General features: G+C 42.2%; 1 protein-coding gene across 3 annotated transcripts in view; it reads left to right on the top strand.

The window, feature by feature from the left end:
- Positions 1-14,111, top strand: part of PTCD3 (pentatricopeptide repeat domain 3) — a 31,323-nt gene that overhangs the window by 4,031 nt on the left and 13,181 nt on the right. The window contains exons 4-8 of one of the 3 annotated variants that reach the window (XM_032880639.1): positions 3,722-3,767; positions 8,294-8,362; positions 8,760-8,864; positions 10,471-10,594; positions 12,407-12,522. In XM_032880639.1, coding sequence (XP_032736530.1) covers positions 3,722-3,767; positions 8,294-8,362; positions 8,760-8,864; positions 10,471-10,594; positions 12,407-12,522 — 460 coding nt within the window. Of the gene's footprint in view, positions 1-3,721; positions 3,768-5,748; positions 6,359-8,293; positions 8,363-8,759; positions 8,865-10,470; positions 10,595-12,406; positions 12,523-14,111 lie in introns of those variants that run through there. The other 2 variants (XM_032880640.1, XM_032880637.1) reach the window with 2 other exon arrangements.

The raw sequence follows: 14,111 nt of genomic DNA, 5'->3' as shown, positions 1-14,111 counted from the left end.
GTGGGATCAAGTCCTGTATCCAGCTCTTTACTCACTGGGGAGCCTGCTTCTTCCTCTCCCTCTGCTGCGAGCGCGCTCTCTCTCTCTCACCTGTGTCAAATAAATAAATAAAATCTTTTAAAAAAGAATTACCAGGGAATTTTGTTTAAAATGCATATCCCTGTAGGTAATTCTTGTGAGCCCTAAAGTATGAGACCTACAGATACACAGAACAGTAAGGTAGAATGGGACATGACCGTGACATATTTGCTGGTAAGAAGAGGCCAAGCAGGCAGTCCTGTGAAAAATGGTCTTTCAGAACAAGGGAAATAAGGTATCTGATAGAGAGCATTGGCCAGTAAACTGAGGCCCAATTATTTATAGCCCAGGAACCAAGAATGGTTTTTACATTTTTTTACACTTGAAAAAAGTGAAAAGACTTTTTTTTGTTTATTTGAGAGAGAGAGAGCGCTCGCGCATGAGCAGGGAGGGTCAGAGGGAGAATCGGACTCCCTGCTGAGCAGAGAGACCAATGTCAGGTGCGATCCTGGGATTCCAGAATCATGAACTGAGCTGAAGGCAGTTGCTTAACCACCCGAGCCTCCCAGGCTCCCTGGGAAAAGTGAAAAGACTTTCATGACCATGTGAAAATTACATGAACTTCAAATTTCAGTGTCAACTAAAACTGTCTTGGAGTGTATCCTCATTTGCTAATGTTGTCTGTGGCTACTTTTATGTTATACTGGCATAACATACAACAGAGTCCCTGTGACCTATAGAGTAAAAAATACTGTTTCTTTCCTTAAAGAGAAAGTGATGAATTCTGTGCTCAGGAATTTAGGATTTTAGACCTGGGAGAACCATAAGGACTATAAATTCTTGTTGCCTTATTTTAGATATCACCTTTTAAGGGTGTGATTTCCTAGGTCATTCAGGTAACATAGAAGACGTCAACAAATTATACAGGGTCATTGTGAGTTTTCATAGGTGAATGTGATGTGATAAAGGCAGTGTTGTGGGCACCTGGGTGGCTCAGTTAGTTAAGTGACTGCCTTCAGCTCAGGTCATGATCCCGGAGTCCCTGGATCAAGTCCCACATTGGGCTCCCAGCTCCACAGGGAGTCTGCTTCTCCCTCTGACCTTCTCCTCTCGCGTGCTCTCACTGTCTCTCTCTCAAATAAATAAAATCTTTTAAAAAATAAATAAAGGTAGTGTTGTGAACACGTCAGTCTAAATTGTATCGTGATTTTAGGGATGACAGGGAGTCCATTTATGATCAGTGCATTGGTAACTGGGTCCTAAAAGAAATAGATACTAAAACTTACTAGAGGGGCACCTGGGTGGCTTAGCTGGTTAAATATCTGACTCTCGATCTCAGGGTCGTGAGTTCAAGCCCCATGTTTAAAAAATATATATTAGATTGGGACAGAGAAGATGTGGAGAAATGAATACCAAGATACATTTGTTGATCAGGCACTCAATTGGAATAATACTTTGGAGAAAAGTTTACAGAGTCATAATTTAAAATGTGTATACCTTATTGATTAGCTGTTCTGGGGGAGCACTTGCATAAATCCAGGTACTTACGTGTTTTTTTTTTTTTTTTAAGATTTTATTTATTGATTTGAGAGAGAGACAGTGAGAGAGAGCATGAGCAAGGAGAAGGTCAGAGAAAGAAGCAGACTCCCTGCGGAGCCGGGAGCCCGATGCGGGACTCGATCCCGGGACTCCAGGACCATGACCCGAGCCGAAGGCAGTCGTCCAACCAACTGAGCCACCCAGGCGTCCCTACTTAACGTGTTTTTTATAACTTGGGAGTAATAACAAGCTGAGACAGTCTAAATGCCCATAGATAAGTAGATAGGTGGATAACGAGAAGTGGTTATTGTTTAAAGGAATTAACTAGATTATATGTAGTAACATGGATAGTACAGATTTATGTAAGTAAATGTTCAGAATGACTGTGTTTTTTACTGCTCTGTGTGTGTGAGAGAGAGAGAAAGTACCTGAAAAGTTCTGGAAATACAAAAACCAAACTTGCAAAGCCTGGCTAACTCAGTCGGTAGGGCAGGGTGTAGAGAATTAAACAAATACCAAACTCAGTGGAGTGGGGGAGGTGCATAAGATGACCCCATAACCTGTAATGTTCTCATTTGTTTTTTACGGATAATGTATCCATTGAGGTTGCTTTTTAAAATTACTCTTTTTTAAAAAGAGAACTAGTGAGTACTCTGAATGTCATAATCTTACTGTCATTTGTTCAGTATGTTAGGAAGATATGTTGACTTGCTAGGACATACATGCTAACGTAGCTCTAGGGGATGCCAAGAGATGTGAGGATGTCTTTGTCTCGAAGAAATTACATAAATGTGGTTTGTTTTGTTTTAAAGATTTTATTTATTTATTTGACAGAGATCACAAGTAGGCAGACAGGCAGGCAGAGAGAGAAGGGAAGCAGACTCCCCGCTGAGCAGAGAGGCCGATGCGGGGCTTGATCCCAGGACCCTGGGATCGTGAGCTGAAGGCAGAGGCTTTAACCCACTGAGCCACCCAGGCACCCCCATAAATGTTTTAAAAAAAGGATAGAAAACCCAGTGGATTTTATACACATCAGGACATTATTTAGTTTTGATGTAATACAAAATTTCCTGTATGTTTTGTCTATTAGAGATGGTTTATGTTTATATAAATGTTACATTAAACTTTTTTTTTTAAGATTTTATTTATTTATTTTGACAGACAGAGATCACAAGTAGGCAGAGAAGCAGAGAGAGAGAGAGAAGAGGAAGCAGGCTCCCTGCTGAGCAGAGAGCCCGATGCGGGGCTCGATCCCAGGACCCTGGAATCATGACCTGAGCCAAAGGCAGAGGCTTTAACCCACTGAGCCACCCAGGCGCCCCTACATTAAACTTCTTGAAAAATGCTTTTGGTTTATTAAATTTACCTCACTTTTGGAAATGAAACACAAAATGTAATAGAAGTAGAAATGTATTTAGAAACAAATTACCTTGGTTTTGTCTATTCAGTGAAATCTTTTTTTCTGGTAGTTAGGGTCTCCATACCCATAGCATAGCAGACAGCTGGCCTGAGATTTTTATAAAGGTTATATAGTTGAGAGGTTCTAAATGAGGAGAGTACAGCGGAGTCTTCTGGGAATTCAGTAAGAATATATGTGACAGTTCTCTGTGGAACTTGGGAGTATTTGATTCAGGAAGTCCACAGTGCATCTTGTGATTTATTCTCCTATGTAGCTGAGTTAAGAGCCACCATTTTAAAAAAATGCCACCACTTGAGATAAAAGAAGCCCAGAAAGTGCAATGAGAATGCCTAGGAAAATGGGGCACCTGAATTTGAGCCCCACATGGGTATAGAGATTATTTAAAAATAAAATCTTAAAAAAAGAATGCATAGGAAAATGGCTAGGGCAAGGGTAAGACTCAGGATAGATCGTTTTATGAGCTAGGGGTGGAAATCGCTAGGCCTTTGGAGATGGTATGACCATGCCAGAGAGGGTAGGCAGAGTATAGTAGGAACATTACTGCCCACCTTTAGGCAAAAGCATCGGACAGGTCTCTCGTTTTCTAGCTTGTTTTTCTAGCGATCTTGAGAAATAAGAGCTGGCTTTAGTTGAGACCTGAACTTTGTTATTGACCAGTCCATACTGAGAGTAGAATCAGTCACTTGTTCATTTTGTGGGTAAGGAAATCCCTGCCATGGGGTAACTTGTGGTTCTTGTTCTTAGGGACAAAGTGGCTGTTCTTCAAGCACTTGCGTCCACAGTGAATAGGGTAAGTAGACTTTTAGCTTTTTGTTGTGGATCTTGAAAGTTTCTTAGAAATGATCTAATCCAGTCCCTTCATGTGATAAATGGGGAAACTAAAGCCTTTAAAGGAACTGGCTCTAAAAGTGCTTGACTTAGGCCTTTGTCTTTTATCTCCAAATTTAGTGTTTTTAATCCTAAACCAGTAATCCTTAAACTTAATCCCCTAAAGAGCTTGTTGAAATGTCCGGCCCTGGGGGATGGTTTAGGTGTGATACTGTAATGCAAGTGATCTGTAGACCAACTTTGAGGAATATTGTGTTTACAGTGCTGTAAATAATGCAACGATTAAGAATGTGGGTCCTGGAGCCAGTGTTTTGTTTCATAGCCGAGCAACTCGCTTTGTGATCTCCATCAAAAAGTTCTTTTATCTCTTGATGCTTCTATGTGTTTATGAAGTGGGGATTAATTATAGCATCAAACTTTAAGGTTATAGTGTGAAATAATTAAGTTGGTACAAAATAAAAGGATATAGGGCAGTGCCTGGCACAAAAGGAATACTCAGTAAATGCTGGCTCTTTTATTATTACTGCAACTTATTTTAGTGATATATTTGTCAATAGCTTGCTCTGTTGACAGTTCACAGAGTTTATAGTCTGACAGGTTAACTAAAATCTTGGTAAATGCCTCAGAAATGGGAACTTCTTTTTTCTTTGAAGTGATCTCTGCACCCAGAGATTACTGTGAAGCTCAAACTCAACCCTGAGATCAGGAGTCACATGCTGTACTGACTGAGCCAGCCAGGTGCCCCAGAAATGGAGCTTTCTGAGTGATTATATATTTCATCCTACGAAAGCTATACTTTCAATTTCAGCTATGGGGATAATGTCTAAAATAATGAAGACGTTAACTGCTGTAATAGCTGTGTGGATACTATACCTCTCTAAGGCCATTGTCACAGATTTCCAGAATTGTTTTCTGTTGTAGATGTTACAATTAAGGAGTCATGGGCCAGACATACCCTGATACATCTTAGCAGTTTCTCCGAAAGGGTTTTTATAATATTGCATCTCCACACTGGCAAGACATTGAGATTTTCAGCAGTTTACTTATCTCTGAACAGGCCCCTGAAATGTAAACTAGAGTAATGGTCTGCTGAGACTGATCTCAGTTTTTTAATGAGAATGGCCTTCAGGTCAAAGAAGTTGTAGAATTATGTGTACAGTTGTCTGATTTATCTGTGTTTGGGCCCTTAAAATCCAAGGTATAGTCATTTATTCATTCAGTAACCACATATTCTACCCTTCTGATGCTTATCAGGCACTGTATGGGATGTAGAATAAAGACAGTCCTTGCACAGTTCCTAGAGAAGGGAGCATGAAGGAGCACTGAGAAGAGGGTACGTAACCCAGGCTGGGAAAGGACTTCCAGAGGAGCTGATAATTGGATTGCTGCTAGGAAGGTGAGCAGCAAGGATACTGTGGTGGGAAAGAGCATTCCTCGCAAAAACAGCAGCTCGCACAAAGGCCCAAAGGCATAGAATGAGTAGTTGGTATGGTAGGAATCAGGGATTTGAAGGGTGGAGACATGAGAGATAGGCAAGATGGCGAATGCTATGCTGGGGACTCAAGTCCTCTGAAGAATTTTTTTTTTTTATATTATTGATTTATTTATTTGACAGAGAGAGAACACAGGGGGAGTGGGAGAAGGAGAAGCAGGCTTCCTGTGGAGCAGGGACCAAGGACCCTAGGATCATGACCTGAGCCAAAGACAGATGCTTAATGACTGAGCCACCCAGGCACCCCCCTCTGAAGAATTTTAAGCAGTGGTATGATAACCAGATTTTAGATAAGACAGCCATGTGGAAACGGGAAACCTTTCAACTTTAATGTAGCATAAAGATCTTAAAACTAGCATATCCGAACCCAAACCTTTGCTGTCTTCTCAATAGCAACTCCATTATTCTAAATGCCCAAATCAAAACCCTAGGAGTTATCTATGACTCTTCTTTCTTTCATGCTGCACGTTAGTAAATCCTTTGTTTCTTCCTTTAAGATACCTGTGTGTGGACTCCCATCATCTCTCCAGGTTCAGTGATTGGCTGGGAGAACACTCAGGACTCAGCATATAGTCCTACAGCTACAATTTATTATAGAAAAGGCACAAAGCGAAGTCAGCCAGGGGAAAAGTCACACAGGGTGAAATCCAGAAGAAACCAGGTGCGAGTTTCCGAGAGTGTTTTCCCAGTGGAGTCACACAGGACACTTTTAATTCCTCCAACTGAGTTGTAAGAGCATGTGTGAAACGTCTACCCATGAAAGTTCATTAGAGACTCAGGGCTCAGAGGTTTTTCTGGTGTCTGGCCACATAGGCACCCTGTGCCTGGCACATACCAGAATTCCAGACTTTGAGAAGGAAGTACAGTTTAGGCACAACAAGCCGTTTCGTCAGTACTGGGGGTGGTGGGAACCCTTCCCAAATCCAGGTTTCCAGGTGCCAGCTAAGGGCCAGCCTTGCAGGCAGGTCTTTCTAAGGACAGCAGTCTCGGGCCTGGTAACTCTTTCTGCACATTATCAGATTCTGCACTCATATCATCATCACCACAGTTGCTTTCCTCGTGTAAGTTATTATCATCCAATACTCTGGACTGATCCCAGGAGGCTTGGTCTCTTATATTGCCCCAGCTCCCCACACACTGCTCGCAGTTAAGCAGCCCTGATGATCCCAGTAAGATGTTGGATCACTCCTTCCTCAGAACTCGAGTGGCCTCATTTGTCATAATTGGGATAAAAACTGAGGTCCATATGAGGGCTCCTTAGGCCCTCCCGCTATCCTCCCCACCCCCACGTTACCTCTGACAGCGTCTCTTGCTATCTTCTTGGACACCCTAAGCGTCCTGGGCCTCCTGGCTAATTCTCAGTTTCCCAACAGGCACACTTCTGCCTCAGGGTCTAATGTTTGCTATTCCTTCTGCCTGGACTGTTTCCCCAGATACTCACATTACTTGCTCCCTCACCTGCTGAACTCTGCCTCAGTGTCACTTCTTCAGTGAGGCCTTCCCTGACCACCCGCCTTAAGTTGTAGATCTGCTACTTTCTTGTCCCTTTTTGTACTTCATTTTTCTGCATAGCAGTTAACCTGTTTTTAATTTACTGTATATTGTTTATTTTTACTTTCTGGAGGTTCCTCCCCTACTAGACTAAGCTTTATTTGGGTAGAGGGTGATTTTATTGTCTCCCTGGAGCTAGAATAATGCCTAGCACATAGGTGCTCTGTAAATAATGAATAGGATGGCACTGAACTACGGCTGTGGCAGTTGGGATAAGGGACAGTGGAGTCAGTAGGGGAAGTTAAAGAACTAGCGTGGGTTAGATCTGACGATATCTCAGTTGACTAGAAGTAGTGGGACAGGATCTACAGGTTGGACTGCAGATTGGTCAGTACCATTCACTGAGAGAAGACAGGACAGGTGGTGGCTTTGGGGAAGTTCACTTTGGGGAGCAATTTGGTCTGAGGCATCTGAGCTACAGGGCCAGAGTGGAGTTGTTTCACACAGACGGTGGAGGACTTGGAAATCTTATCTAGGGAGCGAAGTTAGGAGATAATGGGAAGAATAAGTCTAGTAAGTTAAAAGAAGCCCAGCATGACACCACAACTAGAGGCCCCAAACAGGCTTCTGACGGGTGGTGCAGAGGGTCAGAACCAGAGCTAGGCACTAGGTTGAGTGTAATTAGGGAGTGAGCAGTCCAGGGCAGCTAACGGGGAACTGCCACCTCTGGTTTACCATTAACTGACTGCCTCGTTCAGTAGAGTGACATGACCACATGAAATGAGCCTCCCATGAGTATGAAGGGATATTGGTTTTGAAAGTGGCAGCAGGAAGCTGAGATGCCCCCCAAAATCCTACTTAGGTATGAGTAAGACAAGGCATCAAGGGGACAGTTAGAGATTCTGGATGTAGGGTGAGTTTTCCCAATGGAACAAAAGTCCCAGAAGGCCCAGGAAAGGAGGCTCTAAGGGAGAAGAGAGGAATAGAGGAAGTAATTGGGGGGGCAGTTTTCAGTGAATGGTACTGAAGAGTTGTTCAGGGTTCTCCCTAAAACAGGGTAAAGCAGTATGTAGAACGTTCGACAAAAGGGCATAGGAGAAGCTGCTGCTATTAGCTCCTTCCAAGAGGGCACAGCAGTGTCCTCTATTTGGGGAAGGGACTCTTGGTGGGTAGTGGCTAGGTTTGAAGGTGTGCAGGACACTGGTGCCCATATTGGTTAATTCAGAGGATCTTCCATTTAAAACAGCACTAGTTCCTGGAAGCATCCTCAGATCTGAAGAAGCAGCCATGGGGGTTTGAGTCATTGTTTGCCGTGTGTGTAATGACAAATGCGTCTTACAGAGCTAAGAGTGTTGTATAGGTGTTCGTGTTTCTCTCACTACACACACACACTTATTTCTATATGTGTTACAGATCTAATTAATACTTACTTTACAGTGTTTTTGGTCATCAAAACTCAAGGTCTTAATGAAAATCTAACTAAAGAGACTTCTGTGTCTTCACAGGACACTACGGCTGCCCCTTACGCATTTCAGGATGATCCCTACCTCATACCAACATCCTCTTTGGAATCCGTGAGTATCTTCGCGCACTTTTTCTAGCATTGTTTTATCTTGTTTGGGTACAAGCACGGATACAGAATTTAACTTACATGTAAAAACCTTTGAAAAGTTAACAGTTCAGAGTTTTGGAGATTGGCTGTGGGAAGGATTTGGGATTTAAAACTTAGGGCTCCTCACACTGGAGCAGTCCACTCAGCTTCAGTGCACTGGTTTCATGTACCCCCGGCTGTATAAGATGTGACCTAAGATGTCACACTCAGTAGCAGAGGGGGACATACAACAGCGTGTAATTTAACTTCTGATTGGGCTTTTGTGTATTGCTGCATTCTTGGAGGGGTGGATAGTACTTGCTGAGAGTGTTCTTTTGATCTCTTGGTCAGTTTACATCTAAATCCTTTTCTTTATATAGCGTTCGTTTTTATTGGCAAAGAAGTCTGGGGAGAATGCAGCAAAGTACGTTATTAATTCACATCCCAAATATTTTCAGAAGGACATAGCTGAACCTCATATACCGGTAAGGAGAAGTAATTGTGATTTTTCAGGTATTACTAAACTAAGTAAATGTAAATGAAACCAAGTTTTAGGGCTAATATTTCAGTAGCCACTTGAATGGCCTCAGTATTTGGGTGAAGTCTTTTGATGTATATAGTTATCTTTGCTTTCAGTAGTAGCTTTTTTTTTTTTTTTTTTTTTTCTTTTTCCCTCCCCCCAAACACCTGTCTGTGTTTGCTCCTCATCTTGTTTTCCCTGTTTGGCTTCTGTGACACCAGAATCTTAGGTCTTTACCTCTGTGACTGTTCTTCTCGGTTTTTTTGAGTAGCTTTTCTATCCACTACTTAAGTGTGGAGGTCTTCTTAGGTTTCCAGGCCCAGTCATTGTCTTTTTCCTGTCTGCAGTTTTCCTGCGGCAGCAGCCCTTCTATTCTGTTTGGCATTCTTGTATACCTGGCCCAGTTCTCTCTGCTTTGATAGTCCAGTGTCCTGGTTTCTCTTCAGTGTGTGTCAGCCCTTCGGCCTTTCACTTTGAACTCCAAATTGTATTTCCACCTACCTCTGCGTTGTGTCGTCATGGAGTGTGAGTGTTGTGTGGCATGTTAGCTATTGTGCTCAGTGCCAGTGTTACCGTGGCCAGTGGAACAGAAGCACCTCTGCTCTCCTGGGTTTATTAGTGGAAATAAGAGCCTCAGACCCATGTCCCAGACTCCTTGCTTCCCAAAAGGCACGCATCCAGGCACAGCCTCCTGCTTCTCAGGGAGCATCTGCCAGTAACAAAGTAGGAGGTCAGTGTGATTGTGCAGGTGACGGTGCCAGAGTCCTGTGCGGAAACAGTGGCAGTGATGGTCCACTCGTGCCCCTGGATGTTTCTAACCAGTAGTTACTCTTCTGTGCTGATGAGTTGACCTCTGCTTGAAGCCTTGTGTGAGTCCCTGCCTCCCTGGCAGACAGCACTGTCACACCTTGTAGATCTCTCATTTACATACACACTGCTGTTCTTTCCTTCCTTGCTCTGTTAGATGGGGAGAACCTTGAAAATAGAGAAGGACTTTCACCTGTGCCTCTAATTCCTCACTTTATGCCTGACAGAAAATGGTCAGCATTCAATAAGTAATGAAATAAACTAGTGAGTGAGGTAAAATCAACATATTTTGGTGATGGTTAGCGTTTTTAGAGTATAAGAAGCATCTGGGCTGACAGGTTTCTCCTTTGCAAATCAGATATACTCTGATACTGTGAAACAAGATTGGAAGGAAAGGAGAGAGGATTGTTTTGGCAGAGGATGAAATAAATTCAACTTGAAGTTGGGGAATTTAGTTGGAAACCAGATTTTTTAGATTGAAATAAATACTTATTTTTGGGTGCTTTTAAATTCTCCCTGAGCTAGGAGATAGCTAAATGATCTTGTTTCGAATCCCTGAGGGGTTCTTTGATTTTTTTTTTAAATTTAATATAATTCTTTTAAGTTATAGTCCCTACAAAGATAGATGTATACGTGGTGCCCCGTGCATGAAACATGAATTGGAACCATAAGGTTTTATTCTGGTGTGTTGGTGATAAAAGTTTAGTCCTCTTGGTTACTGCCCCTTTACCTGTTTGTGGTAATTAGCCATCTTCTTTTCCTAGTGTTTAATGCCCGAGTACTTTGAACCTCAAATTGAAGATATAAGTGAAGCAGCCTTGAGGGAAAGAATCAAGCTCAAAAAAGTGAAAGCATCTGTGGACATGTTTGATCAACTCTTGCAAGCAGGTGACTCAGTTCATTTAAAGCACCCCTAGGAACGTGGGCTCAGAAGTGGGCTGTGCTTATGTGATCCCGCCGGTTGTGAGCAAGTTAGAAGGATCTCTGCTTGATGCTGTGGTCATGCTTTTAAGAGTTAATATTTCAAGTTCTGCTTCAGCTTTTGTCTTTTTGGAAATGTGAGATGGAGTTGCAACTTAGTTTACTGTGCTCTGGGCTGTATTGTGCAGCAGGCAGAGAAATGAGAGAACCATTGTTTCTTAGCTTCCATTTTTAACCTTAGGCATGTACATACTGTATTCAGATTTCTTGCACTTTTTAAGTATGTTTGGAGGCATAAACAGACAAGGAATATTTAATAAGGAAAGAGCAATAAACTGGGGTACTGATTCTAACTCTGATACTGATTAACTCTGTGGCCTTGGAAGAATCACTTAATTTCTCAGAACTTCTGTCTCTAAAATTCTCCGACTGTCTGACTTTGATCTGGATGAATCTCTAGCGGAATAGATCTCAATTGCATGGCCTGTAAGCTACCAAGACAACAGCGTACCTATAATAACATCAGAGGCAGTGGGATTTTAAGTTAATGGACTCCAGAATGCTGTTGAGTGATTTAGGATAATAAACACAGAAGAGAGAGGAACTGGACTGAATCACTCAGTACGTTCTTCAGCACAAGAGACCTTTCCAGAAAGCTGTGTTTGAGAATATTGGTGTATTGTCTGCCGGACATTGAATATACAGATGAATTGCTGAAGCACATTATAATTTAGGGAGGCTTTTGCCTCTGCTTGTTGCATATGGTAATTGGTAAGTCTGCATTCAAGTACTGAGTGCTCAGACCTGTCTTCCTCTAGGTTCATAACACTAAGTGCTGTAGGCACACGCGGACGCTCCGTACATGCCTCTAAAGACGGCATGTCAGCCCCACAGCTCAGAGTAACAGAATAAACCAATATGCCATGGGGGTGGAGGCGGGTAGAGGAAGTTTTACTGTCAAGCCCCTCATAAGTACCAAACACTTTGCTGGGCATTTCACATACTGAATTTAGTTCTATAATGTCTCAGGAGTTGCTGTGTTTTATAATCATTTTATAAAGGAAGCTGGTTATTAAGTCTCTAGGGATACAGAGTTCTGAGATGGTAAGATCCAGTTCAGTTCCTCTCCACAGCCTCTCTGCTCTCCATTCTCCCGTGCTCTTTTATGAGCTTTCAAATGTCCCAATTGGCATTTTTATTATCAGTATATTTTCTTTAGAAAAAATACTGTATCTTATATTTTCTGTTCCCTTTTTTTCCCTAGTGTCAAGACAGGAACATAATGTTCCTGAGTATTGCTTTTTTAAAAACTACTATAACTAGACATTTCTGCTCACATCTCTAGGCAAGTATTCCACTGAGGGCCTGGATCCAAGTAGAATAGTTCTGCTTGCATTTGTAGAAATGGAACTGGGCCAGGGGAACTGAGTGGCAGTAATTTGCTGAGTGTTCAGTTTGGAAATGATCATTAAAACCATGAGATCGTTTCTCTGGGGACATGAGTGTGTAAACTAAGTGAGCACAGGGTCAGGCGTTGTCTTGTGCTTTAGTCCCTCCTGTCAGACCCCACAGTTAGTAGGGATTGTGTCCCTGTCTGCATCCCTTCAGGCGTTGGGGTTCATGTGGACTGCATCCTCATACATGCTGAGAATGGTGGATGACATGAAGTATGCAGCCAAGAGAGCCACAGCCTGGAGAAAAAGCGAAGAATTTTAATGCAGTGAGCTTCAGTTCTTTATTGTTTCAATGTTTCTTTCCTTTTTTTTCTCCTACCCACAGGAGCCACTGTATCTTTGGAAACAAGTAATAGTCTCTTGGATTTGTTGTGCTACTATGGTGACAAGGAGCCCTCAACTGATTATCATTTTCAGCAAAGTGAAAAATCCGAAGAGTTGGTAATGGGTTTTGGCAGTGGTTTTTTTTTTTTGTTTTTTTTTTTTTTTTAATTTATTTTGCCAGTAATAACCATTTCAAAGTAAAGATGGTTCTTAGGCCCTATGTTAGGATAATAGAGATTTGTTCTGAGATGCGATGTGGTTTAGTAGCTTTGATAAAAAGTGATGTGTAGGAAGAAAGATCTAAACAATTATTTTAATTCTGGTTCCCTTAAAAATATGTTGATCTTACCTAAAAAGTATGTTGACATTGCCTACCACATGCAGGCAAAGCTTTGACCAGAAATGTTTAGACAAACTCCTCCTTGTTACTTAACACTGACCATATGTAAGGAACAGGGAAAGACCCTGTGGCCCCAGCCCCCACCCCCTGCCACCAAAATATGCATGCATAACGTGGGCAGAGAGGAGTGAGCTCACTGTGCTGGGGTGTAGGGCAGTATTGTGCCAAGGGCCGGCCTGTAGATAGGGAGTGCTATCTTAATTTCTTAATTAAGAGTTTTACTTCTAGAAAAAGATCCCGAGAACATCTTTGGGTCATGTGAATAAAGAATATATACATCATTTTCACAATGTTCATACATGTAGATAGAAAAATGTGGAAAACTGAATGTCCAGTGATGAATGATTGGATTATGGTAATGTGATTGTCGGGACTAGTGTAGGTCTGTTTGGCTGTGGAAAGATGCACCATATATTGAAAAGTGAGACGATAGGCTAGATAATATTTCATTTTTATAAAATATTTCTATATGCATGAGAGAAGATGAAAAGTTCTTTTCCTTCTATTTATGTCTTAATTTTCCTCCACTGACTATGGATTATTTACATACAGAGTAATTAAGACGTTTAAAATGTATAGGCAGGGGCGCCTGGTTTAGGCTCCTGCCTTCGGCTTGGGCCATGATCTCAGGGTCCTGGGATCGAGCCCCGCATTGGGCTCTCTGCTCTGCGGGGAGCCTGCTTCCTCCTCTCTCTCTGCCTGCCTCTCTGCCTGCTTGTGATCTCTCTCTGTCAAATAAATAAAGTTTTTTTAAAAAAAAAAGAAAAGTATAGGCAAGTGTGTTATTTCTGTGGGGCTCAAGCTAGATAGAGCCAGCTCAAGCCAGGTTGTGTTTGGGTTTGCAGTTCTTCTCTCCCGTTGAGGCTGTGCAGGGTACCGGCTTCATCTGTCTCCAGGCTGTCAGTTCTCATTTCAAGTGCTAGCTTTACTTTTTGTCTCTAAGTGAGCTGATTTATGCTGAAAAAATTATCAGTTTTTTAAATGAACATTTACTGGGCTTTTTCCTTCACCTTCTGTTGGATCTGTATTTTATTTTTACAAAGTTTCCTTTGCCCTTTTTTTTTTTTTTTTTTTAAGATTTTATTTATTTATTTGACAGAGATCACAAGTAGGCAGAGAGGCAGGTTGGGAGAGGGGGAAGCAGGCTCCCCACTAAGCAGAGAGCCCAATGCAGGGCTCTGTCCCAGAACCCTGAGACCATGACCTGAGCTGAAGGCAGAGGCTTAACCCACTGAGCCACCCAGGCACCCCTCCTTTGCCTTTCTGGTTTTAAGTATCTGAGTAGGAGAATACATTGCATTGTCAT

Source organism: Lontra canadensis, unplaced genomic scaffold (genome assembly GCF_010015895.1).
Source record: "Lontra canadensis isolate GAN:19392208 unplaced genomic scaffold, GSC_riverotter_1.0 scaffold71, whole genome shotgun sequence".
Classification (NCBI taxonomy): Eukaryota; Metazoa; Chordata; class Mammalia; order Carnivora; family Mustelidae; genus Lontra; species Lontra canadensis.
The sequence above is the reverse complement of the archived record's forward strand: the minus strand, read 5'-3'. Positions and strand labels throughout refer to the sequence as shown.